Source organism: Serinus canaria, chromosome Z, assembly GCF_022539315.1.
Source record: "Serinus canaria isolate serCan28SL12 chromosome Z, serCan2020, whole genome shotgun sequence".
NCBI lineage: Eukaryota > Metazoa > Chordata > Aves > Passeriformes > Fringillidae > Serinus > Serinus canaria.
The window spans coordinates 1,525,078-1,549,115 of NC_066343.1; the positions used below are offsets into that span (position 1 = coordinate 1,525,078).

The 24,038-nt window shown below is 37.1% G+C and overlaps 1 protein-coding gene across 1 annotated transcript in view; it reads left to right on the top strand.

Annotated features, from left to right (window-relative positions):
* Positions 1-24,038, top strand: part of ADGRV1 (adhesion G protein-coupled receptor V1) — a 273,565-nt gene that overhangs the window by 197,632 nt on the left and 51,895 nt on the right. Inside the window, exons 85-86 of the mRNA XM_050986466.1 lie at positions 4,882-4,998; positions 12,103-12,281. Of these exons, the coding sequence (XP_050842423.1) occupies positions 4,882-4,998; positions 12,103-12,281 (296 nt within the window). The remainder of the gene's footprint in view (positions 1-4,881; positions 4,999-12,102; positions 12,282-24,038) is intronic.

The following is a 24,038-nucleotide window of genomic DNA, read 5'->3' on the forward strand; positions in this document are numbered from 1 at the left end:
TCCTGCATTTGCAAACTAAGACAATACAGAAATATATAGTTTTGTAAATCATTTCATGATATTCATTTATGGTTTGGTGTTGATGACTTAGGTGGAATTGCCTGGTAATAATAAAAAGAATTGCAGTGTCCTTTGATTAACTGAGTAAATGACTGTCAGATGGGGTCCCTGTCAAAGAGCTTTTTGCAGTTATATGAAAGTGCAATTTTTTCTCTTTTTATTGAATTTTTTTTTCACTTTGTCAAGGGGAATGTTTTGAATTGTATGTTATCACCATCATTTTTAGTTTGGTATGGAACCATCACAGTCAAATTATTAAAAGTATCAGCCTGCTACTTGAGCTATTTAAGGGATTATAATTTAAATAATTTTGGGTCAAGACTGATTTGGAGGTTTTCAGTGCTTGCCAAATGCCAGTGCACTCACTAGAATATGCTTATTTTCTGCTGTGAGATTGAATTAGGAGGAAGGCAAAGCAGGCTTAAAACTTTAAAAGAATATGAAGAAAGCTTTATTAACAGTGACTAAAAGAAAGAATACTAAGAATCAGAATAAGACCTTTAGAACACTTTTCCTCCCCCATACAACTTTTTCTTTCTCACTAACAACGTACAAAACAATTCAGTCAGTTGATCAGTTCTAGAATAGTCTTTCTTCAGTTCATTTAGGGAGAAAAGTCCCTTTTGTTAATTTACAGGGACTGCTTGACAAGAAAATAGTTCTCTTGTGGTTTCTAATGTTCACAAATAGCAGCCGCCCAGAAAATCTGCAATCATGAAGTTCCTCCCATTTTTCATGTTTTTTCCCACAGCTGTGTTTATGGGCCTTGTCAAGTTATGAAGTACTGTTTTAAGGATAAGCTGTTAATAAGCAAAGGTTCTCTTTACTGTCTCTGAGATCATCTTCTCTGTGAACAGAGATCTTCTCATTCTGGGGGTGCAGGGTTTTCATCATTCTTCTATCTTTCTGTTCAAACTTCTCAAATTCACAGCTATTTCAACAATGCCTGCTTCAGCACAGGTTTGAACAATCCATTCCCCCATATTTCTGCAACAAGTAATAGGGCAAAAAGAGTCTGATGTGTCAATTACATTCTTCTCCATAGCTTTACAAGAGGATTTCAGCCCCAAGATGAAGGCATCTCATCATCCCTCCCCTCTAGGACTTGACTTCCTTTTCACTGTCCTCAGCTGTCCTCGGCTGTCAGGCGGAGGGGAGGCTGTGGGGCCCAGGCCAGGCCAGGCTGAGCTGTGGCTCCCAACATCTTGCCACTACTCAGCCTTGCCTCAGCGCCAGCCCAGGCCGAGCTGGGCTCCTCTAGGCCCTTGAGCATCCAGGGCCAGGCCGGATGCTCAACATTCTTGCACTTCAACATCCCTGCACTTCATCCTTTCTCTCACTCGGGGGAGGATTGAAGCACTGGAAGAGTTACTATCTCTCCTGCGGCCTGCAGGTGGTCACCTGACGCCAGCTGGGCTCGGCAGCTGGACTGGGGAGGGCAGCTAGGATCTTAGTAGCCAGGCCTGAACTCAGCAGCAGCACACCAGGGCTGATGGCTTCTCTTCCTCCTGCCCAGTGGCTGTGTCTGCGGGCAAACCCTCACAGCAGCAGAAACTCGGCTGAGCCTGCCTCCCCTGGATGCTCAAGGGCCAAGAGGAGCCCAGCTCGGCCTGGGCTGGCGGTGAGGCAAGTCTCAGTAGTGGCAAGATGTTGGGAGCCACGGCTCGGCCCGGCCTGGCCTCGGCCCCACAGCCTCCCTGACAGCCGATGGCGCACCGTGGGCTCCCCAGGAAGGGACGCTGCCCTGCGGCAGGGAGTGCCTGGCCTGGCTGAGACAGGGGCCAGGCCTGCCTTGTTACCTGCTTCCACACTGGAAGGCAAAGAGACCCTCCTGGGCTTTTTTCATCTTTAACATGCATCTTCACTGAGGCATGTGCAGTTTTCTTAGTGGTTTAACAGATTGTCAATTTGTGGAGCTAATTACTGATTTGTCTTTTTGTCAGACATGGAGGAAACTGCTAGCAGCTGCTGTCATGAAAGTCACTTCCATGAGTGCCTCCAATATAAAACCATCACAACTAATCACCTTGACATGAATGAGGAAGAAGCATTATGTTATCATTTCAGCATAGAACTAAATGTCAGTGTATAAAGATTGAAAAGGGCTATTTAAACTGTAAGTTCTCTGTAGAAAGAGCTCTGGACAGTTGGTATTATATTTAAAGATCCAAGAGTGAACAATTTGTTCCAATAGATGGCACGTATTTTTATTATTAAAGTAATATGTTCCTTGTTATAAAAGGTTGAAGCCTACAGTTAATAACTAAGTGAGGCATGGAATTGCCTCATGGCAATTAGTCTAAGGAACACTCTATTGGGAAGGCATATTATTGGTTTGTAGTTTTTTTTGTGTTATAAACCAGCTTTTATTTGTAGCTTCCAACCAAGATACAAGTCTATGAAAATTTTATATTTTACCTTTTTTTTTTTTTTCTAAAATACTATAAGGTCACTAAGTACAGTGAATTCTTTGCTGTGATTACTCCAGCCATATTGCTGTCTTTTTCCTTTAAGAAGAGTCAGTTTCTGTCAAAGATATGCATTTTTTAGCACATATTGGACTCTTTGTATTGTTTTCATTGGAAAACTGTTGATGTAGTGATACTCCTATTTTTTAATCTGCAAAACATTATTTTTCTTGAAGCACAGGAGAGTGTTAGGAATTATAGTTTCTTGATTATAAATGCAAAATGCTTTCAAGCCAACATTCAGTCTGAAAGGGGTTAAAAATATATTTCCAGAACTCCATCAGGTTGCTTTTGTGTTTGCATCCCCTATTTGACTCTAGCCTGAAAGTCTGTCCTTGATATATACACAAGCCTTCAGAGAGCAAAAAGTTATAAAGCCTTTCCACCCAGATGCTTGTTGTTAGTAGAAGCATTTGCTCAAGTCTTAGACAAATTACTACTGGTAGTGTTTGAGAGAGCTGTGAGGTTGTTTCCACAAACACTTCTTGTTTATCCCTCATGGGTGGTAGCTGTTGCAGACATATTTCAATTGTGTGTAACCCACTCCAGATTTTGGGGTTTCCTTTCAGCAGTGTCAGAATTTGGCAAAGACCAGTCTTTATTAATCTGTGTGTCAACCTCTTAATAACTGGGGCCATGATTATATGCCAGTTCCCAGCAGAAGCTGATAAATACCACATAAAATATTGAATGTGCATTTTTTTCTTTAGATTTTGAAATGCTTTTCATAATTATTTTTAGTCCACTTGTTCCCCAGTTTCTCATTGTTATTCTTCAATTTCATGGTAAGGTAACATTATACTGCCTTTATAAGGGTACTTTTATAATAAAGAGACAGTGTAAGGGTTATGCAGTACCATATGAGTATTTTGTTGCAAATACAGTGTCCACATGTCCACATGTCCACTTAATTAACTTTCTTACCTATACCTAATCTTATTTAACATATCCCGTAAAATCTTACCCTTACCTTATGTATCATACCCTTACCTATCCCATAAAATCTTCTGATTTTATGTGCATGAAATCTGTCTCTGGAACCCATTGCTTTCTATTACTAACAAGTCAATGGGCTGTTGGTCAAAAAAGTAGTACTTTTTTGTCAGGCAAAGAGAAAATGATCAGCACAGTGGATGAGTAGAACCTTTCTTTATGTGAACACTTTAAGTCTTTTATGAATTTTACTTGTAGAGCCATTTCTTCTGTAAAGAAATTTACAGAAGACAGAGCTTAAAGTTTCTGAGTTGTGTTTTAATATAAAATGCTATGTTGAAATTGTCTAGCTCCACTCATTGCTGTCAAAGTTGGAATACCTTTGTTCCTTTCACAGTGCATTGGCTACTTATCCAGCCAACATACAGTCCTTTGACATTTGGCATATTTGTGGAAAAAACCCAAATTGTAACTTCCTTGTGAATGTGAAATCCTGGTATGATATTAGACAAAGGAATAGTTGCTTCCTCCCTTTTGTCCACTATTGCTATGTTAGGGGCTGAGGTATTATATTCCTACAAGTCTGACAGCCAGAAGATGGTAAATGCCTTGAGTTTGTTTGTTTACTTGATTAAATATCTGGATTTATTCAAATCAGAAGATAACATCTCTCTTAGTCTTATACAGAAAAATCTGCACCCCAATTGCAAAACCTGTGTCTAATGTTGCATACGAACAATTTTAAACAGTAAATATTTATTCTCTCTGTAGTCTTGTCATATAAGGGTGCATTGTGTGGAGAGGCCACTGCCTGAACATTCTCACACTGCTTAAGGAGTTTCACATGCGTCACCTGAGACTGTCACTGCTGGGATCGGGGCCCCTTCCCAGCAGGCAGCTCCAGATGGCCCATGGGTGCCTCTCCTGACTCCTTACCCACACATACCCTCTCTCTCAGGTGTGCTTCCTCATTCTTCAAGCTTGACCCTTGGTTTCCCATAGCAGAGTCTCAGGTGTCATTTGTAAAAAAAAAGTAATTTAAGAGTGGTACGGCACCTGCTAGCTGGCAGAGCATGGAAAATTAAAAAGCCCTAGACTTCGGATAAACATTATCAAGCAACAGCAAAAACATCCATGCAGTATCAATATTCTTTTCCATTCCAGCCAAAAATATATCTAGATGTAAGAACACGGGGTGTCAACTAAGGCTTCAGCAAATCCAACTGCTTTAGGGGTTGACAGTATTTAAGCATAACTTCTTTTTGCGTGAATATTAAATGTCCAAGATGTCTTTCCCAAGTCTCTGAAATAGTAATATAGTGTATGTTTTACTTCCAAACTAATTTTTTTCCCAATATTGTTAATATTAAATGATTTCTGTTTAATTCCAATATGCATGTATTCTTTTTTTCCCTGTCAGGTTTCTTTTCTGGCCTCTGCTTACATGAGCCAGCATATCTCAGAGGAAAGCTGCTTTGCCCTCGCTTCTGTTACCCATTACCTTTACCTCTGCCAGTTCAGCTGGATGCTTATGCAGGTTGGTTTCTTAGTCCTTTTTATCTTTTCCCCAAAACACCTCTAAAAGTAACTGATAGTTAGACTGCATTTATATTATATTTTAGTGCATATATATACATTTCTGTATATATTTATATGAGAGATATAGAGCACTGAAATTCAGTGCTATTAGAATGCCAAAACATTAGATGACTTTTATTAAATCTACAGTGACAGAATTCCAAGGGTAAATATACAAACACTATAAAGACTTTTTCCACTAATTTCCATTACAACTATTTATTCTTAGAACAATGAAGAATTGTCTCAGAGCAAGGAAGAATTATTTTTCTTACTCTTAACAGTTTTTCTAAAATCTCTTATTTGGTCTTTTGAAGAAGTCTCTTACAAGTGAAGTATAAATGTAAACTACACTGTAATTTGAGTCAGTGGCATTTCAGTCATTAAACTTGTATAAGATGACAAACATACCTTCATAAGTTTGCATTAAAATACAGAATATATGTATTCATAATTATTGCCAGAATTTTTATAGAACCATAGAATCATTTAGGAGAAGCCCTCTGGGATCAGTAAGTTCAACTGTTAACTCTGTACTGCCAAGTCCACAACTAAACCATGTCCCCACAGCATTTTGTCTAGGCTGAATACCCCTAGCTCCCTCAGCCATTCCTCATCAGTCTACTACTCCAGATTACTCACAGCTCTCATATGATATATTATAGAATAGTAAATGGAGGAAAAAACAATTGAACTAACATGGAATTCCATGAGCAATCAAAATAATTATGGAAAATTACTAGTTGTAATTTAGTCAAAGCAACAAGCTGTGGGATTATTAGAAAAAATACATTATTATGCCCTTCTTTAGAAATGTATATTTAACACTAGTATTTAAGTGATTTATTTTTCTGTTATTTTAAGATTATTTGTCCCAAGCACATTTATTATAGCATACAACTTTATATATGCAGCTCCATATCTTACATACAAATCCTCCAATATTCAGGCTGTCAGGCCAAACCAAGAATTGCAAATTAGGCTGCATCTAAAGGCAACTTCCTTTTCTAGTAATATTCGTGTAATATGTGGTGTTTTCCTGGAATATGTCAGGCTCATATTCATTGAGAACTCTAGTGGCCTCTCCAACAGCTCAGCTGTGCTCATTAGCCTTGGTAAGTCACATGTAGATGGCCTCAACAGAGAAACTTGTTTGCTTGGCAAATGATGTTCTTGTAGGTTAAATTACTCTAAATTATTTTGTAAATTGTAAATTATATTCCTCACAGTTGCTCATTGACATTATTCAAAATTACTTCAGAGCTCTTCACCATTGGCTAATTGGGACAAAGTAACATTTTCCTTTTTTACTGGGATGCCTCAAGCTTTGTCAATTCAGCGTTTGATAGTATTTCATTCTATGTGTTTTACATTGCATTTAGTTGCAAGAATTACCTATAATGGCAGAAAAATTGACTGTTAACAGTTGGTAATTTTTACGTCTGCAGTTGAAATCCAGTATTATTTTTTTCTTAGTAGACTTTGGTCAAATCCTAAGAATTTGCATAATACATTGCATTTAGTGGAGCCTCAGGCTTGTGTTAAATATGAAGGCTCTTCATGGATATAGGACTGTACAAAAGTGCTTAAGAAGGAATCCATCAGCCCCTGCTGAGTGATGAGCTCTCAGCAGTAAGACTCGGAATGAAGATGATTTTCCTTTTTGTAGGTGCAGGTCTTCAACTGAGAATAATTCTAAACTTTGAAAGACTCAAAAGGAAATAAATAATCTGAGATATAGATCAACCCAGTCCTCAGCCACAGTTTGCTCCACTTGTGTAGGAATAGGTCTTGGATTTATATATCTCATTATGGAGTGAGTAATCTATATTAGTGCACAAGAAGGAGGGCTGGGATTATATTTGTGCTTGAATTGGTGACAACTCTGGAAAATCTTGTGGATCCAAGGGGAAATCAGATTGGTTTGGGAAGTCTGGGTGCTACTTCTGTTTGAACAGCAGTCTTAAAAGTCTGGGAAATTAATGTTTGCATTTCTCAGCATATTATACTTTATATACATGATTTGAAAAGCAGAATGAATAATATATTTATACTTAAATGGGACTTAAATACTTATGTCTAAAAAAGAAGAGAAATACAGGAAAAGATTCTGTGTCCTTTGTGCAGTCACTCTGCCCTTTATGAGGCTGCATAGCAATGTGCATATATTTGATCACTATCACACAAATCTGCAAATGGCTGCCTCTATCACAAGATACAAAAATAGGTGAATGTGATAATCAAGTACAAACACCGTGCAGGTATGTGAAACTGAAACATCCTCAAAATCCAAGCAATTTTAAGGTGGTGGAGCAACATTTCCAGGAAACAAAACCCTAAAGAAAACACAGGTTTAACAGTACAGTCGGACTGTACAGACTTATTTCTGGGGTCCAGATCAAAGATCTTCGCTTTATAGACTCCAGGATAAATTCCTTACTTTTTTTTTTTGTTTGTTTTGTAATTTTTCTATCTTCTGCATGGTGTTAGCTATAGTCATTATGCTTAACATTTTGTCTTATGTTAATGCTGTTAACAAAACAATTTATGTATAGCTTCATGTTTTAATTCTTGTTCTCTTTTTAGCTTCTTGTATTTGTAGACATATTCAATATTAGTGTTTCTGCTACAAATGTAACCACTATTCAGATATTGACTGAAATGTAAGAATGGAAAGGATCTCAGAAGTCACCTTCAGCATCAGGACAAAGATTCCATCAAATCATCCTTGCTTTTCTGTTTTTTCCTCTTCCTTTTTTATTGTATGGTCTTGTTCCTTGCTTTTTATATGGAGAAGCTACAGAAAGTTGATAGCATTACCCAATTTTTGAAAGATGAAGCTTTCCTAACTACAGAAGAAAAGGAGTAAGCAAGGTGCAAATGGCTCTTTTATGGGCCTGTAATATTTGCCTTATATTAATGTCAGATATCCAGATGTTTTCATCCTGACAAGTGTCCCTTTGTACAGCTGAAGAGCATAAACCTGTATTTTCAAATGGATTTATCTTAGGAGCATGCACTAAAAGTGTCTTTCATCATGACAAGGAAAATAAGTTTCTTCTCTTAGTATTTTCTAACACGTTGCAAAAAGTAAGTTACAGAAAAAAAATAGAAGTTGTTATTAAAAAAAAATCTGTAATTTTCACTTGCCAATTCTGACACAGAGTAAAATTATGAAAAAATATGATTCTTTGTGCTTTCTTGAGCTATTGCTAGAGTGAATTAAATTACAGTGAAAGTGTCAATTCAACAAGCAAACCAGAATGAAAATCATGAACTTGCTATCACCCATACCTGAATCTTCTGCATCAATTTAATGGCCCTTTAAATTTTCTGTAAATTTCTATAAATTTTTGACAGATTTGTAAGATGTCTACTGATCTTAACGTAAGTTTGATGCTTTATATTTTAAGAATAATTAGTGGACTGCTTAACAGCTTCAAAAAAGAAATTAAATAAAAGAATACAATTATTATAAAATGACACCTCCAACTATTTGCAAAAAGAAGAAAGATAGAAAATAAAAGTATTCCTACTGATTAGGAAATTATTTTATTTAAAGTATTTTGCACCTGCTCTTTGCCAGCTATCTGCGGATTATCACAGGTGGTGGGGCACTGGAACAGGTTGCCCAAGTTGTGGCTCCTTCATCCCTGGAAGTGTTCAAGGGCAGTTTGGAGATGAGACTTTGAGCAACTTTGTCATCCTCCTTTAGGGCTGGTATTCTCCAGTTTAGTGCTCCCACTGAATCCATGTGTTTCTCTCTTGCTCCCAGCCTCTCCCCACCTCTGACCTGCAAAGATCATGAGTTGAGAAAAGAGCAATGTGCTGGAAACAGCAATGAGATAAGGAAACAAACAGTACTACAATACTGACAGAGGGCACAAGAAAGAGGTGAAAGACTCACATAGAAACAGCCCTCCACAGCTGCTCCCTCGACCACACTACACTGACCCAGAACAAACCCCTTCTCCCCAGAAGAGTCCCTTCCCCCAGCCCCCAGCAGTAATGGGAGGTAATATAGGATAACCTCTGGGTCCCAGCCATGGCTACTGCAAAAATTAACCCTATTCTGGTCCAGTGGAAAATCTCCTGTGGTGGGAGATGGGGAACTAGATGGCCCCTTCCAAAACAAAAAATTCTAAAATTCTCTGATTATAACTAAAGATAAGTGAATGAATAATTAAACAAATAAATAAATTGTCCCAGGTTTGAGAATGTAATTTCCATTAATTGCTTCATTTAAAGAGAAAAAAACCTTCACTGAAGTTCACATTATCGTGTTAGAGTGTCATGTGAATAAACAATTATTTTGCATTCTATATCAAAGCAAATCACAACTTGCCCATTTGTTCTTCCACCTGAGCAGCTGGAAAATGGACTGTACATCTTATTTTTCTGTTGAACTGGTAATTGTTGCAGAATAGCAACAGGAAATGATTTGCTAAAATTAGCTCCTGTATTATTTAATTGATTACTTTTTGAAGCATCAAAAGGGGTTGAATACAAGAACTAGTAATTATCAAAATACAAATGTGACTGTGCAGAAAATGTGGATAATCCAACCTCACTTACACCTTTACAGCAGCCATGGTAAATGTGGTGAAATAACTAAATATGTCTAACCAAACACAGAACTAGGACATAAGGTATGACTTCATAGAAAGCAATTTCAGTTGGGTGACTGAGAACAATGTTCACCAGATTGTCAGAATTAGTAAAACCAGCAGTCCCTGAGTGTAATGGCATATATAGTTCAAGGATTTTGCTGTCGGGAAGGGCTTTCAGTGAGGCACAGCCCAGCCAGCACTATAAGGTCTTGTAATTGAAGTATGTTTACTGACATGAAGTGACAAATAGAATTTTGAATGAGTTTTCAGTCCCACATAAAAGTGAAGAGAAAAAGAAATATTTCCAAAAGCTGTGGATTTTTTTGTCCAAATACAATTTTCATCTGTTTAATATTTTCTTCCTATGCATGTTCAACAATGGAATTCATAGTTTTTCTGTGTTCTTTCAAACTGCACAGAATGGTTGCAATTATGTGGTGGGATTTACCTGTGATCTTTTAGGGAAAATAAACTTTGCCTGTGTTCATATAGCACCAATCACCAAAAAAGCCCAAAAAAGACATAGTAGTTATTACATAATTGGTATTATTATATACACTGGATATAGCTATGAAATCTAATTCTCTAAAAAAGACATTTAAAACAGTTACTAACCTTTTTTAAACAAGTTGCTACCATGCAATGTGCTTTATTATCAATGAGAGAAAATATTGTATATTCATACTATATAAATCACAGAAAAAAATCTGAAATGATAGGTAACTAATGAGACCTACAGAATGAATCCAGAAAAAACTAATTAAGCACTTTAATGTGAAAATTAGGTGTTCTTGAACAAAGGGGTAGATAAGCCCTTGACAAAGGCAAATATGCAAAATTCCCCTCAATAAAATAATCATGTTGCATGGTCTTGTCACAGTATATGAATTTTTACTTATCCTTACAATAGATGGCTGAAAATGAAGCATGTAAATCAACAATATTATATTAAACCCTTGTGTAAGCCATAGAGAGAGATGATTATGCTTGTGTTAGGATTAATGAGTGGCTGAAGGTGCCAGTTCTGTCTTCATTGACTGACAAGACATGCTTAAAGGCACGAGATCAGATACCTTATATCTGTAAAAAATAATGCCGTTTGCACCTCATATAAAAGATCAGAAATCATAATATAGCATGCAGACCTGTAGGTATAACATTTTTTAAATGGAGAAAGTGAAGAAAATTTTTTTTTAAAAATAATTTATTATGGACGGCTGAGTTGTTTATTAGACAATAGTGTGTAGATGTGCTTTAAAAAATGCTCCCACATGACAGTGTTTCTACTATGAACAAATTGAAGAAAACTCAAATATCCAAGCTATATGTTTTCTGCTTTACTTGAAGGGTTTCCTTACTCATACTACCAATTCTTTCAAGGGGTTTCAGCTATTCCACTATTTTGATTCATACAAGGTTTTAAACCGCATTATGCTATTTGATGATGAGCTGATGATAAGAAAACACAGACTGTTTTAGCGATGCCTCTGAGTTTACATTCATTTATTTGTAGTTTTTTCTCAAACCGTTATGCATATATTACTCAGAATCATAAAACCGTTGAGGTTTTAGGGGTACCTTGAGTCTGTCTAGTGCAACACCCTACCTCAAACAACTAGCGCAGGTTGCTCAGGACCATGGTCAGTTTGGTTTTGATTATCTAAGGACACATACTCCACAACCCCTCTGGGCATCTTGGCCCAATGTTTGACCACCCTCACAGTAAGAAAGCTTTTTCTTGAATGCAGGCGGAGCATCTTATGTGGAAATTTGGGCCCATTGCCTCTTGCCCCACTACTGGGCATCACTGAGGAGAGTGTCTCCTTTGTCACTAACTCCTATCAGATGTTTATACCTATGGATATGATCCCCCTGAGAATCCTCTTTCCAGGCTGAACAGCCACAGCTCCCTAAGCCTCCCTTCATGGGAGAAGTTTTACATCCCTCTATCATCCACATGAACCATTGCTGGACTTGCTCATGTCTTTATTGTCCTGCTGAGCCCAGAACAGGATCACAGGACCATCAAAGGAGCTTTGTGTGTTTCCTTCAAGATACATACAGCTGAACAATAAAATAAAAATATTAAATACAGATAAGACTTAGAAATACTATATGCCAGTCTTCTATGTGAAGGTATGAATATCTAGAGAAAAAGTGACTTTTGCCCCAAAAAGCTATTTTTACATTGCAAAAGTAGTGTTCTCTACTAAACAGGGTGTCTTTGTTAGTCTAATTTAAAATAATTATATAAATAAGCTTATTGTTTTTATAATGTCTTTTCATTACTTAAGGAGAAAAAGTGAGGACAAAGTTTTTTTGTTGAATAGCATTTATATGTACACCTGCCCTGGGGCAGAAATACGCTGCATTGTGACCTTCTGAGTAATTTGGTTTTTGGCATAGTTTATGACCAGAAAGTCTACTGATTGGTTTTGTGCTTTATTCTTCAGGCGGTTAATTTCTGGTATGTCCTTGTGATGAATGATGAACACACAGAGAGGCGCTATCTGCTTTACTTTCTTCTGAGTTGGGGGCTTCCAGCTTTTGTTGTTATCCTTCTTCTAATTATCCTGAGAGGAATCTACCATCACAGCACAGCACAGATTTATGGCCTTGTCTACAGTGATCTGTAAGTGTTTCCTTAAAAAAGCATGAACTAGTCATTGTACTGTCTGTTTTGGTTTGTACTTAATTTTTCTTCCATGTGGAGAGTCATTTATAAGTATAGAAAACTGTCATAATTAAAACAGTATATCTTTATAGAACCAGATGCATTTAAGTGGAGATACATAAATAATTTTTTTTGCTCTTTCTTACCTTTCTTTTTTCCCTGTGGCTTCTTTTCTGGCAAACTTAATCTGTGATGATAGCTCTTCTAGGATATAAGAATAATATACTTATTGATTTTGTATCACAATTACATGCTTCATGTGCAGAAAATAAACACATCTTTTTAAAATGTACAAATTCTTTTTATGAAAACAACATATGACATTGCTTTCAGGGTAGACCCACAGCAGGAGAATATTCATCTGTCTTTAATAAAAGAGGAAGATACAGTGTGCATCATTCCATTGTAGGAGAAAAAAATTTAGTGTTGTGTTTTTTGTCGCACCAAGAGAATTCCTGTGAGTAGATACTTGAATTTCATACTGGTGTCTAAATATATGCAAGTATACATACACACACACACACACACACACACGTGGCCTTATAAATATTGTGTGTGAATCTGTACTGTGCATGGTAAACAGGAATACCTGATTTTGATGTAAATGAGTTACATTGGGTACCACAAGTTCTGTGACCATGTTGGCTGAAGTTTCGTCCTACATTCATAGACACCAACTCAACTCAGAGATATAACTAGGTCCAGAACAACAAACTGTTACTGATGTTCATGTTATGTCAAGGACTGCTCCATGGGTGCATACCATGCCATACATATCAATATTTCTTCACAGAATGTGTCTTTTTCTTTATGGTAAAATGCTTCTTTGTGCATAGTAGGGACAAGAAATGTATGTAACATAATCAAGTTCTCTGACTGCAGCCAAACTGTGAGCTGATTGTATCATTATGTATGAAAAAGTTTTTCAGTTGTTTCCTTTTGATGTCCCTGTCTCATTCTTTGAAAAACAAGGAAAAACCTTACAATTCTGATAAAATTTTTCAGTAGAGGAAAATTACTCAGTCCAACCCATTGCCCAAATTAAATATAAGACTTTCCCAGCATTCTATTACAGTGGAAAATGCCACAAATCATCCCAAGCTTAGTGAATGTGCAGCTTATTCTGTCTCACTCTGAGCGAGCACTCTAAGAGATTTCTGCAAAAATTTTCATAAATAGCATCAATGCTAATTCCTGATTTGAAGAGCACTGTAAGGCTTGTTCTTGTTTATACAAGATGACTTTGAAAGACAGAATGTAGAAATGGGGAGAGACTGAACTACAGTACTTGGATTGTTTTCTCCAATCCAGAATGCAGTAGTGGAAAAAGTGACAAGGAGATTTCCAAATCCCAACTCATTGCATACTGACTTCCGAATCAGCCTCAGAAATGGTTTGAGAACAGTAGTGTGCTGGCAAGAACTCCTCATATATGAGAGCTGTAAGACTGGTTAAAGTAACAGAAGTAGTGAAGCCTGTTATCCTAACTCTCTCCTAAGTGATCACTCCTTCTGGCAACCCTTTTCTGCATGACTGTGCTGTCTGACCAACTGTTTTGTTCTTAACCAGGATGCCATGGCACTATTAATAGCCAACAGTATAGCTGTGTTTGGAGAAGTTCATTTTATGCTTGCACTGAACAAAAAATGAGTTCAGCCATGTTTTTTTTTTGTGCTTCAGAGGAAGTATGAGAGTAGAATTTCCCTTCAGATATGACAAATTCTAAACAAAAATGCCTGTATTTTATACTGTGACTCCCATGTCCATATCACAGTATAAACCAGCTGTTGATTACTTTCAAAATTAGCAGCGTTTATATATGGTATGAACAGTTCTCTCTTAGGCATTGTGTGATTTATTTTTTTATTACTGGTAAATTTGTCTGTATAAATGCCACCAAGCAGCTTTTTTTTTTTTTAAGGTTGGAGTTCAGTGATGAGTGAAAGACCTAACTGACACAGAAGGGCTCTTTCACTCCTCCCTTTGCTGATTCCCCTATTGCACAGCTGCAAAGGTTGAAGTCTCTTTGAATAAGCCTAGAAAAGATGCTGATTCTGCGCAATTTTAAAGTAGTACAGGGTTCTTTTATAACATCTTTTAGAATTCTGGGCCATCTCTTGAGTACAAGTCCAGTGAGTGTAGCATAATTAACCTTTAAACTCGTGTTTGTGAACAAAAGCTGGTACTTGTCATTAAATAATTTTGGCTTCTGATCTCAGAAACAGATGAGTTAGGGCAAAGCTTGCAAATGGGTGTGGTTCATTCACAAACTTTCAACAGCACTGAATTTTTCAGGGCTACATGAGCAGTTAGAAAGCTATTTTACTGACAAAGATTTCTATTTTAGCTCTTTTACTTGCATCTTTGTTCTGTAAGTGTTAGAGAGTGACAAGTGACCAGGATGAAACTGGAGAGAGCTAGATTTTATGTAATTATTCAGATTTCTCTTTCTTCTTACCCTCCATTGTGCTATACATCTCTTTGTTAATATCTAGAGTTTGCATTTGCCTCTTTATGTTTTCACCATATTAGGAGAACTGTGTCTGTACTTTAGGAGATCTAATAAAAAAACACCACTCTGTTTAAGATAAAAATTTTCAGAACCTTAATGGAATGATTTTCAGAAATGAGGTCCAGCTGTATATACCAAGAATGCAGCCAATGCTTGACTCTCTAGAGTTTGGGAACCACAGTAAGCTTTTGAATTTGATTTTTAAGGTGAATTTTGTCTTTTTGAAAATTCATCTGTTCATAAGTTTTTCTTTATTTAATAAAAAAATTTCTTCTGAAAAGTGAGCTTGATCTTTTCCTGCTTGGATATTTTATATCTATTACCTACTTTTTTTGTATTACCTACCGAGCTTTTATAAGCTCAGGTACTGCTCTTGTTGCTGCTTTAAGCTTTGAGTCTGACTAGACCTTCTTGAAATCAAATTCACATAAGAAGGCCAAAGGACTTTATTTATTAGAGTATAAACTAAAACAGTAACCTTTGAAAATGTGAAAATTAGAAATTATTACGCTTGACAGAATAAAAATTAAAAGTTTATAAGCAAACATCTCCCTGCCCACTGTATCTTTGCAAATGCTGTATTTCAAGCATGATTTTTGTCATGCTGTATCCTTTTTTTTTTTTTTTTTAATTGTAACCAACACTATAATTCCCTCTAGTTCCCAGAAAGTAGGAGGTTTTTTGTTGCTGTTCCTTGGGGATCAGTATTGGCCCAGTCCCATTCACTTATCTTTATTGATGATTTGGATGAGAGGATTGAGTCTATCATTAGCAGGTATGTGAATGATACCAAGTTGCACAGGAGTGTTGATCTGCAGGAGGGTAGGAAAGCTCTGCAGAGGGGCATGGACAGGCTGGGTTGATGGGCCAACCAATGGCTTGAGGTTCAACAAGGCCAAGTGCTGGGTCCTGTACTTTGGCTACAACAACCCCATTCAGAGCTACAGGCTGGAGTGGCTGGACAGTGCCCCTCAAAAAAAGTGCCTGTGGGTGCTTGTCAATAACTGGCTGAACAACAGCTCAGGAGGCCAACGACATCCTGGCCTGGCTCAGAAATGTGTGCACAGTAGGACCAGAATAGTGACTGTCCTCTACTGGGCACAGGTGAGGCCACACCTCGAGTGCTGGGTTCAGTTTTGGACCCCTCAATTTAGGAAGGACATTGAGGTGCTTGAGTGTGTTCAAAGAAGGGCAACAGAGATGGAGAGGGGTCTGGAGCACAAGTCCTGTGAAGAGAGGCTGAGCCTGGAGAAAATGAGTCTCAGCAGAGGCCCTATCACTCTCTACAACTCCCTGAAAGGAGATTGTAGCCAGGAGGGAATCAGCCTAGTCTCCCAGACAGACAGTAACAGGATGAGAGGACATAGTCTCAAGCTGCACCAGAGGAGGTTCTTCACAGAAAGAGTGACTAGATATTGGAATGGGCTGTCCAGGGACATAGTGAAGTCACTTGGAGGTGTTAAAGAAAAGATTGGGTGTGGCACTTAGTGCCATAGTCTAGTTGCTGTGGTGTTTGGTCATAGGTTGGGCTCAATGATCTCAGATCTATTTTCCAACCAAATTAATTCTGTGATTCTGTCTGTGTCTTGGCTATCTTTTATTTGCTCTTTTCCCTCTGTTAATCTCTCCAGTTTCTAGAAGCGTCTCTCTTTTAGCAGAATCTTGTATTTGCCCAAGGGAGGAAATTATCTCCTTTGTCAGGAGGCTCCCTGTCACACATTCATTTTCCTCTTTAAAATACCATGTGGCAAACAAAGTACAGAAGAAGATATGTGCTTTACAATACTTTAAATTTGTACAAATATCCATTCACTTGGATTCAGATTCATATTTTCTCATAGCAAAAAAAGGATTAAGCTAAATATTCTCAAATATCTTCTTTGTATCATTGTCATGAAATATCTATGAGAAATAATGGAGAAGATTTTTCAGTGACATTCCTTTCTAAAAAACCCAGAATACTTCAGTGTCCTCTACAGTCCAGCTCAAAGCAGAGTATTTTTGCAGGAAAATCGTGAGATCTGTGATTATGGAGCCACATCTGTGGGATAGGAAAACTAAGCTAAAGAAGCTGGATCTATGAAATTTTTGATTAAGGGTTACAGTTCTTCTTGTTTCTCACACTGCAGTTTCTCTGAATTTTACACATAGGGAGAGCTCAGGGAACAGATGAGCCTGCCATGGTTTTAAGCCCAGCTGGACGTGAAACACCATGCTTTACCTTTTTCTGTCTTCCTTCTCCATCCCAGTAGAATGGGGAGGACAATCAAAGTGAAACTTGTATATTGAGATAAAAAGTACTTACTGTTTGAAATAAAACAAAATAATAATTAAAAATAATCATAATCTTAATAATTAGAATCATAACAAGTATATTTTTTCTGTAAAGTGATGCAAAGTGCAATTTGTCTCTCCAGTTTTTCTGGCTGATGCCAAACACCCCTTCCTGAACCCAGATTGACTTAACATTTTATATAATGGCCATGAAGTTCTGTGGTGTGGAGACACAGAACTTTTGGTCAGTTCAGGTCACCTGTCCTTCAAATTTATTTTGCCTGTCTTTTCTCTGTCTCATGACAGAGCATGAGACAAGGAAGAAAAAGTCCTTGACTAAGGGTAAATATGACTAGCAAAACCCCAAAACATTAGTGTCTTATCAGTATCATTCTCATTCCAATCCAAAACGCAGCACTTGTACCATCTACCGAAATTAACTGAAACCAGGGCAGAGCCATTGTTAACATTATTGGACAAGAAACTCCATAAAAAATGTGCTTTGGTACCAGGCCTTTTGCAATGAGTCATGGGCACTTTGTGCCATGGTTTCTGTAACTGAATGTCTGTCAGTCTAGTGCACTGACCCTTAACCCAGTCAGAAAAATACAGTGGGTGCTGCTTTGGGTCTCACCCAGTTGAATGACTGTCTCAGTGTTGGCACACATCCCAGGAACAGATCCCTGGCTTACTAGCTGTTCCCTAAAATGGAAATCTGCTTTCTTTAAACCAAGGACCAGTAACAAGAATATTTTAGCTTGAGTGAGCTAATTTCTGTTCAAGCATTTGGATTAAGTCTCATGTCTCCTTTTCTATATAATTTCAAAAGAGCTGAATTCAGGCATGAACACGTTTGAATCACCAGAGTTTTACAGGCAGGAATAGGTAAGAAAATAGGTAAGAAGTGCCACAAAAACATGCAGGGATTTTAATTTAACTCAAAGACATATTAAGAAGAAGGGGTTTGTGTGAGGAATTACCTATTTTCTAGGAGGAATTACCATCCTCTAATGCCTGGTTTTATATTCTTCATGGACTAGAAGTGTCTCCCTGCGTGGCCCTCTCTCTCCAGCTTCTTTTTCTTATTATCTGAATTTTTCCACCTCCTCTCTCCTCAGTTCACTAGCACCTCATCTAGGATTTCAAAGTTATTCCAAACTGCTGTTGCTAGACCTCAGCATAGAATGATGATAGACTGTCTGTATGCAAAGCCAAGTGCTTCACAAACCACTCAGCTGAAATTGGGGGGCAAAAAGTCTGCAGTTTTCACCACTGATTTCTCACCATTTGCACTCTGTCCTTTTCTGCATAGTAAATTAAACCATCCTGAGCTACTGCTACTGTATAAATGTGGATTGTAGTAGTAGTAGTGTGTAGCAGCTACTACTAAATGTTTCTGATGAACCAGAGCTACTTCAATTTTGTTGCCACAGCGCCACACTACAGGCATTCTTATACATGTATATACATACACACATATTTATATAGGGAAAAACCTACAGAATAAGTTAATAAAGTACAAAGTTTGACCTTTTTGTATCCTGTACTTGTGCTTTATTTTCTAAACTTTTCCTGTGTTTCCAAAGAAATGCAGGTAGTCTGATGTGCTACCAACTTCTAAGGATTATTGAAAAATACCTCACTTCTAAATGGGATGGCTTTAATTACTTTTCACTTATACCTCATGACCAAGATAAGTTTTAGTGAGGAGAAATTGTTGGGAACAGTAGCGGGGGGGTGAATGTCTTTCACATATTGACAAATATTTATTGTAGCACATCAGAATCAGGGATAATCATTGTACTGTGCTTTTTAAAACTACAATAAAGAAAGAGAAATTCTGGCTGATTTGACTGATGGAATTTTGAAACATAAGTAGAGAAGAATATTTGTTATAGTAAAATTTAAAATCATTATGAGATGGTTAATTTCTGACAAATCATGGTATCATGCTGTCATGGTAAAGAGTTACAGAGACAGGTTATTATGGGTGAAAGTTGGACTCACTAATGCCTGTGAGGCCTGATCCTTCAAACAGGTTCAGATGAAGGGATTTTTTTGTGGTCAAAAACACTCCAGAAACTTTTCTGAAGCCCCTGCAGTATTATGATGGGGGTATCAAAGAACATCTGCAGGATGAACTCTTGCATCCCTGTCGTTAAAAGCTTTTAAAAGCTTCATATTTTCTTTGAAGTTGTACAAGTAACTAGTAAATTCATCCCTCCTACTTTGTCATCTTTAGTCATTAAAATAAAGCCTACTGCTACTAAACCAAATCATTCCCAGTTTATCTGTCTTCCACCAAATTAGAAAAACCTTCTTCTGATATGCCAGAATAAACTGAGAAATGCTAAGATAAGCAAAAGTGAAATCAGTACCAGCGACTAGTTCTGACTACCCCATTAATACTGACAAATGGAGTCCATATATATATATGGTTTCTTGTATTTGATCTTTCTAAAAAAGAGGTGGAAAAAAAATAGTAGGATTTTTGTTTGGTTGGGTGGGGTGGTTTTTTTTGGTTTTTTTTGTTGTTGTTGTTTTTGGGGTTTTTTTGTTTGGTTGGTTGGTTTTTTTGTTTTTTTTTTTTTAATTTCACCACAGGGCTATTCTACAACCACTCAATTTTGTGCTCAGATTTTAGTTCCATGAAGTAAGTTTTAGTGTATTTAGTGCAATAAGTTGTACTTGGGAAGGCAAACTCTTGTCTGCCCAATGTAAAAGCCACAGTAAACAAAGGCATATCTCACTGACCTGTAGTAAGATTACTAAGATGCATATGATTAAAAGGAATGCAGCTTTAGCAGACTGATTTGTGTTACTAGTATTACATTTAATTGTCAGTATGAAAAAACATGTTTTGCAGATTTTATTATTCTTGCTAAAGGGCAGGACTGTGAACATGAGCTTTATTTCTGTTTAACAGTTTGCACATGGAAGTGTCTTCTTTTTCAGCTAGATTTGTAGTAAATCCTTGGTTTAGAGAATGCATAGGAAAAGTAAGATTAGAGTGTCTGCCTTAAAACATAGTACTAGGGAAACATTTTCTGGCATTGGAGAAACTGTAACAAGTCTTAAATAGTAAAAAACCAAAAACATAGCCACAACAATATATTGTAGTTTCAAAGTCATTGATAATGACTCATACAGATGAAGAGCAAGCCTTAGATTTAAATGGGAGCAAGATACTTAACTGAAATCAAACACATAACTCCTTATGTAATTTTAAAATTGCCATGTTCGCAAGAGCCATGCTCTAAGAGATTTCAAACAGGTTTCTGTCAGCTTAGTTTCCTGGTCAAACGCTGAAGGCTGCAAATCTTCTGGGACTTCTGGAATGAGCTGCCTGGGAACTGCAGAGCTTCCAGTGCCTTAGAAGTCTCAACTGTATTAGTGTAGTGCTTATGCTGGGTCTTTGCTGCTTCTTCTTTGGCAACTGTTTTTCTTTAGTATTAACTTTCACAGTAGGAAGAAAAAAGGAAAAAGACAAAGACAAAAACAAAGAAAAAGGTAAAAAAACTAGGTATAAAATTGTTCAGAGAAATTTTCAGAGGAGCATATAATGAGAAGACTGAAAAACAATAAGCTGTGTTCTAAAACAACAGCTGATGATCTTTCGGGCTCTCATTATAGAAAAGCATTGTTTAGGCATTTTCATTTTCCCGTTTTTCCAATGGTTTAGCTCTACAATAACAGCAGCAGGAGAGAGCAACAAGGAAATTGTTTTTATGCTTTATTATGCAATAGGTCTGGTTTATTGACAAGTTCGTTGTTGCACACACTGACTCAGACTGAATCTTCCGAAGATTCAGTTCTTTGCTGTTCCAAAACAACATCTTGGCATTTCTTCATCCTTTGTTTGTGGAGGACTGGATTTTTCCCAATGTCTTCTATTGTTGATATTTACTCTGTGGGTACATCCATTAATGAGTATGGTGCTACTCATAATTAATTTTGACATGTCAGTAAAGATGATAGGATTAAATTTCTAGCAGTAATTCCTATGGATGTAGATTTGGCTTTCAAAAAACTGCTGGGACGATCTGTCCAAATGTAAACAAGAATGGGCAAGCCTTGACCTAATTTCTGGCAATTCTAATTCTGCTGTTTCTGAGCTTACATTTCTTAACCAAAACAATCTAACTGTATTTTCATTACCTTTTTTCCCTCCTTCTCCTCTTTCCCTCGTTCTTTTTCCTCTTTCTTTTGCTGCGTAGACAAAAGAAATGAAAAGGAAACTAAATAATACAAAGAGTCGATGCCACATTTTCACTCTATAAAATCTGGGAGAACCATTATTAAAAATTTTGCATTTCACTTGAAACATATGTGCAAAATATAAGGAAAATAATTATTTTCTGAGTTAGGAATTATATATGAAATAAAACATATGGACCTATCTCTGAGTTAATCTGTATGAGACATAAACTAATTTAAATTAATCAAATACAAATGCAGCTTTCATTTTTCTTTATACCAAACAACCTCCACAATTTTATGGGCAGTAAGAGATTTCTTGGGTTGTTCATTTTCCCATCATCCTGGTGAGGTGACTGAGGCAGAGTGCAGCACTGAATCAAAACAATCAGTCTAGCTGTGTTCAGCTTGGGGCAGAAGTATTTGAGTTCAGGCATTTCAAAATGTATTTTTACAAGGGTGTGACTTGTTTCACAGCTGCACAAGATTCTTTGGGGCAGCTCTTATGAGTCCTCTGAGATTTGCTTAATTTGACCCAAGAGCAGATGGTGTTCAGTGTTCTGGAGAAAATCCCCATTTCCTTTTGAGGAAAAGTGAATAAACAAAAGCAAGAGTAACATCATGCTGGAATTCTTTAGATGCAGCTGCCGGGAAAGCACTCACCTTTTCATTTTCTATTTCAAAATTATTTCTTAGGTGTATATAGTCTTTCTCAATGAATTGTTTAGCCGAAATTATGGAGTGATTTTTTCCCTCTGATTAGAGTTCTTACACACGCTCTCTCTTAGGTAAATAGGGCAAATTGAACCAGAAATTTTCAACATTTTCACATCAAAATTTCTTGCCATGGAGGAAGATAGATAACATGGAAAACAACTGGTAGAACATTATGGCTATGTGTTTATGAAAAACTTGCATATCATACAGAGATTTCTTCACACAGATTTCTTATGAAGCTACACGGGAGTGAACTTGTAGCTCCAGCTGCACAGGTGTTCTGGGGCAGAGGCTGTGTTTGCACAGGGGATATTTCACATCTCTGCACAGCTGCAAGCAGCAGGTTAGCTCCAAGTCTATTCCTTCAACACAACAATGTGGCTAACAAAGTACAGCTTTGGAAAATTGCCTTAAAAAAGAGCTGGTGGGTCCGGGAGCAATCAAACTGTAACAAGGAGGTACAGACTCTGCACTCTGCAGGGTTACAAATTTAAATATTTGAGGCTGGTTATGAGCAAGCAAACTGGTACTTCCTCCAGAGCAGAAACACCGCAAGTTTCCTCCCTGTGCTGTATCCTGAACACACTGTACTGAGAGATATGTCTGTTTGCAAAGCAGGGAAAAAAAAGGCACTATGAAAACCCTTAACATATGTAACTCTACACATTGAAAAAAACCTCTGGTATTATCCAGAGATGGAGGTTCTGTAGCTGCATTTTTTGATGGTAAGAATTGAGACAAGGTTTTAAAAAACCCTTGCTAGTATCAGGAAGGAGTTGCTGTAGTTCACTAATCATCAAGAACATTTATTTGTATTAGTGTTCTTTGCTTGTCAGTAACAGCACCAACATGAACTTTTGGTAGAAATTCAGTGAACACTGTATTGTTTAGGTTAAAAAGAACAAAACTCTGAGAAATCCTTTAAAATGCTTGGTACATTTTGTTCAAATTCTGATTTCTTTTACCTACTTTTTCATAGCTTTCCTAAATGTCTTGTCTGGCTGATAGAAAATCAACTTATTTTTAGCAAATTCACTGTGTAAAGTGCAAAAAAAAATTTTTTTTTCAGGACTAGAAGCAACAGGAACTGACATTTAAATAGCTTCAGATACATACACTGTTTGCAGCTTTTCTCTTAGTCACCTTATATTTCAGAGTTGCTTTACACACAGTAGGCCATTCCTGGGAATTAATGGAACCCACTAATATTAGAAAACTTTTCTTCTTCATAAAATGTAGCTGAATTACAGTACCAAGTTTTATTTTTTCTAAACTTCTGTAATCACCATGCACCTCCTAATTCCAGTAGAGTCAGATTTTAGAATCCAATTCTATATGTTTTGGATCCACTTCTCATAGCTACCTAGAATTTTATGGAAAGAGATGAAGAAACTATTTCTCAGAAGAGCACATACATATATAAATAGCACTTAAAATTCTTAAATTGTATCATTAGAAATTTCCAGTGTGTAACAAATACATTTCTAAGATTTTTTTTTCTAATTAAGCTGGGATTTGAACTCATTATAATACTGTACTGCAGCTCCAATTAGGAAAATCAGACTGCAGTTTAAAATTTGATGTAGTCCATATAATTTGACAAACATGGAATAAACATTCTGTTTGTTTGCAAATATTTTTTTTAAGAAAAGGAAGTGTCACGGATTTTCCAAGAAATGTGAGAAAGCCTGTGGCAACCAAATCCTGTCTAGGCAGTGTCAGTGTGTCGTGCCTCTTTGAAAGCTCCCACATCATGTTTGATTCAGTCATAAACCAGTGCTGCTTTCACCTCCCTATCAGATCATTTTTTGGAGTTACCTCATGCAAATATAAATCAAATAGCTCACTCCTCTACTGTCTTGTTACTGAGTATACAAAAAAGAAATCTATTTCCTGAGAGGAACCTCTTGCTGAAAGAAGCTCTTACATTTTGGAATATAATCAAAATATAAGCCCAGAACACATTTCAGTCAGCCTCCATTGCTTGAACAACTTCTCTAGCCTGCCAAGTGAAG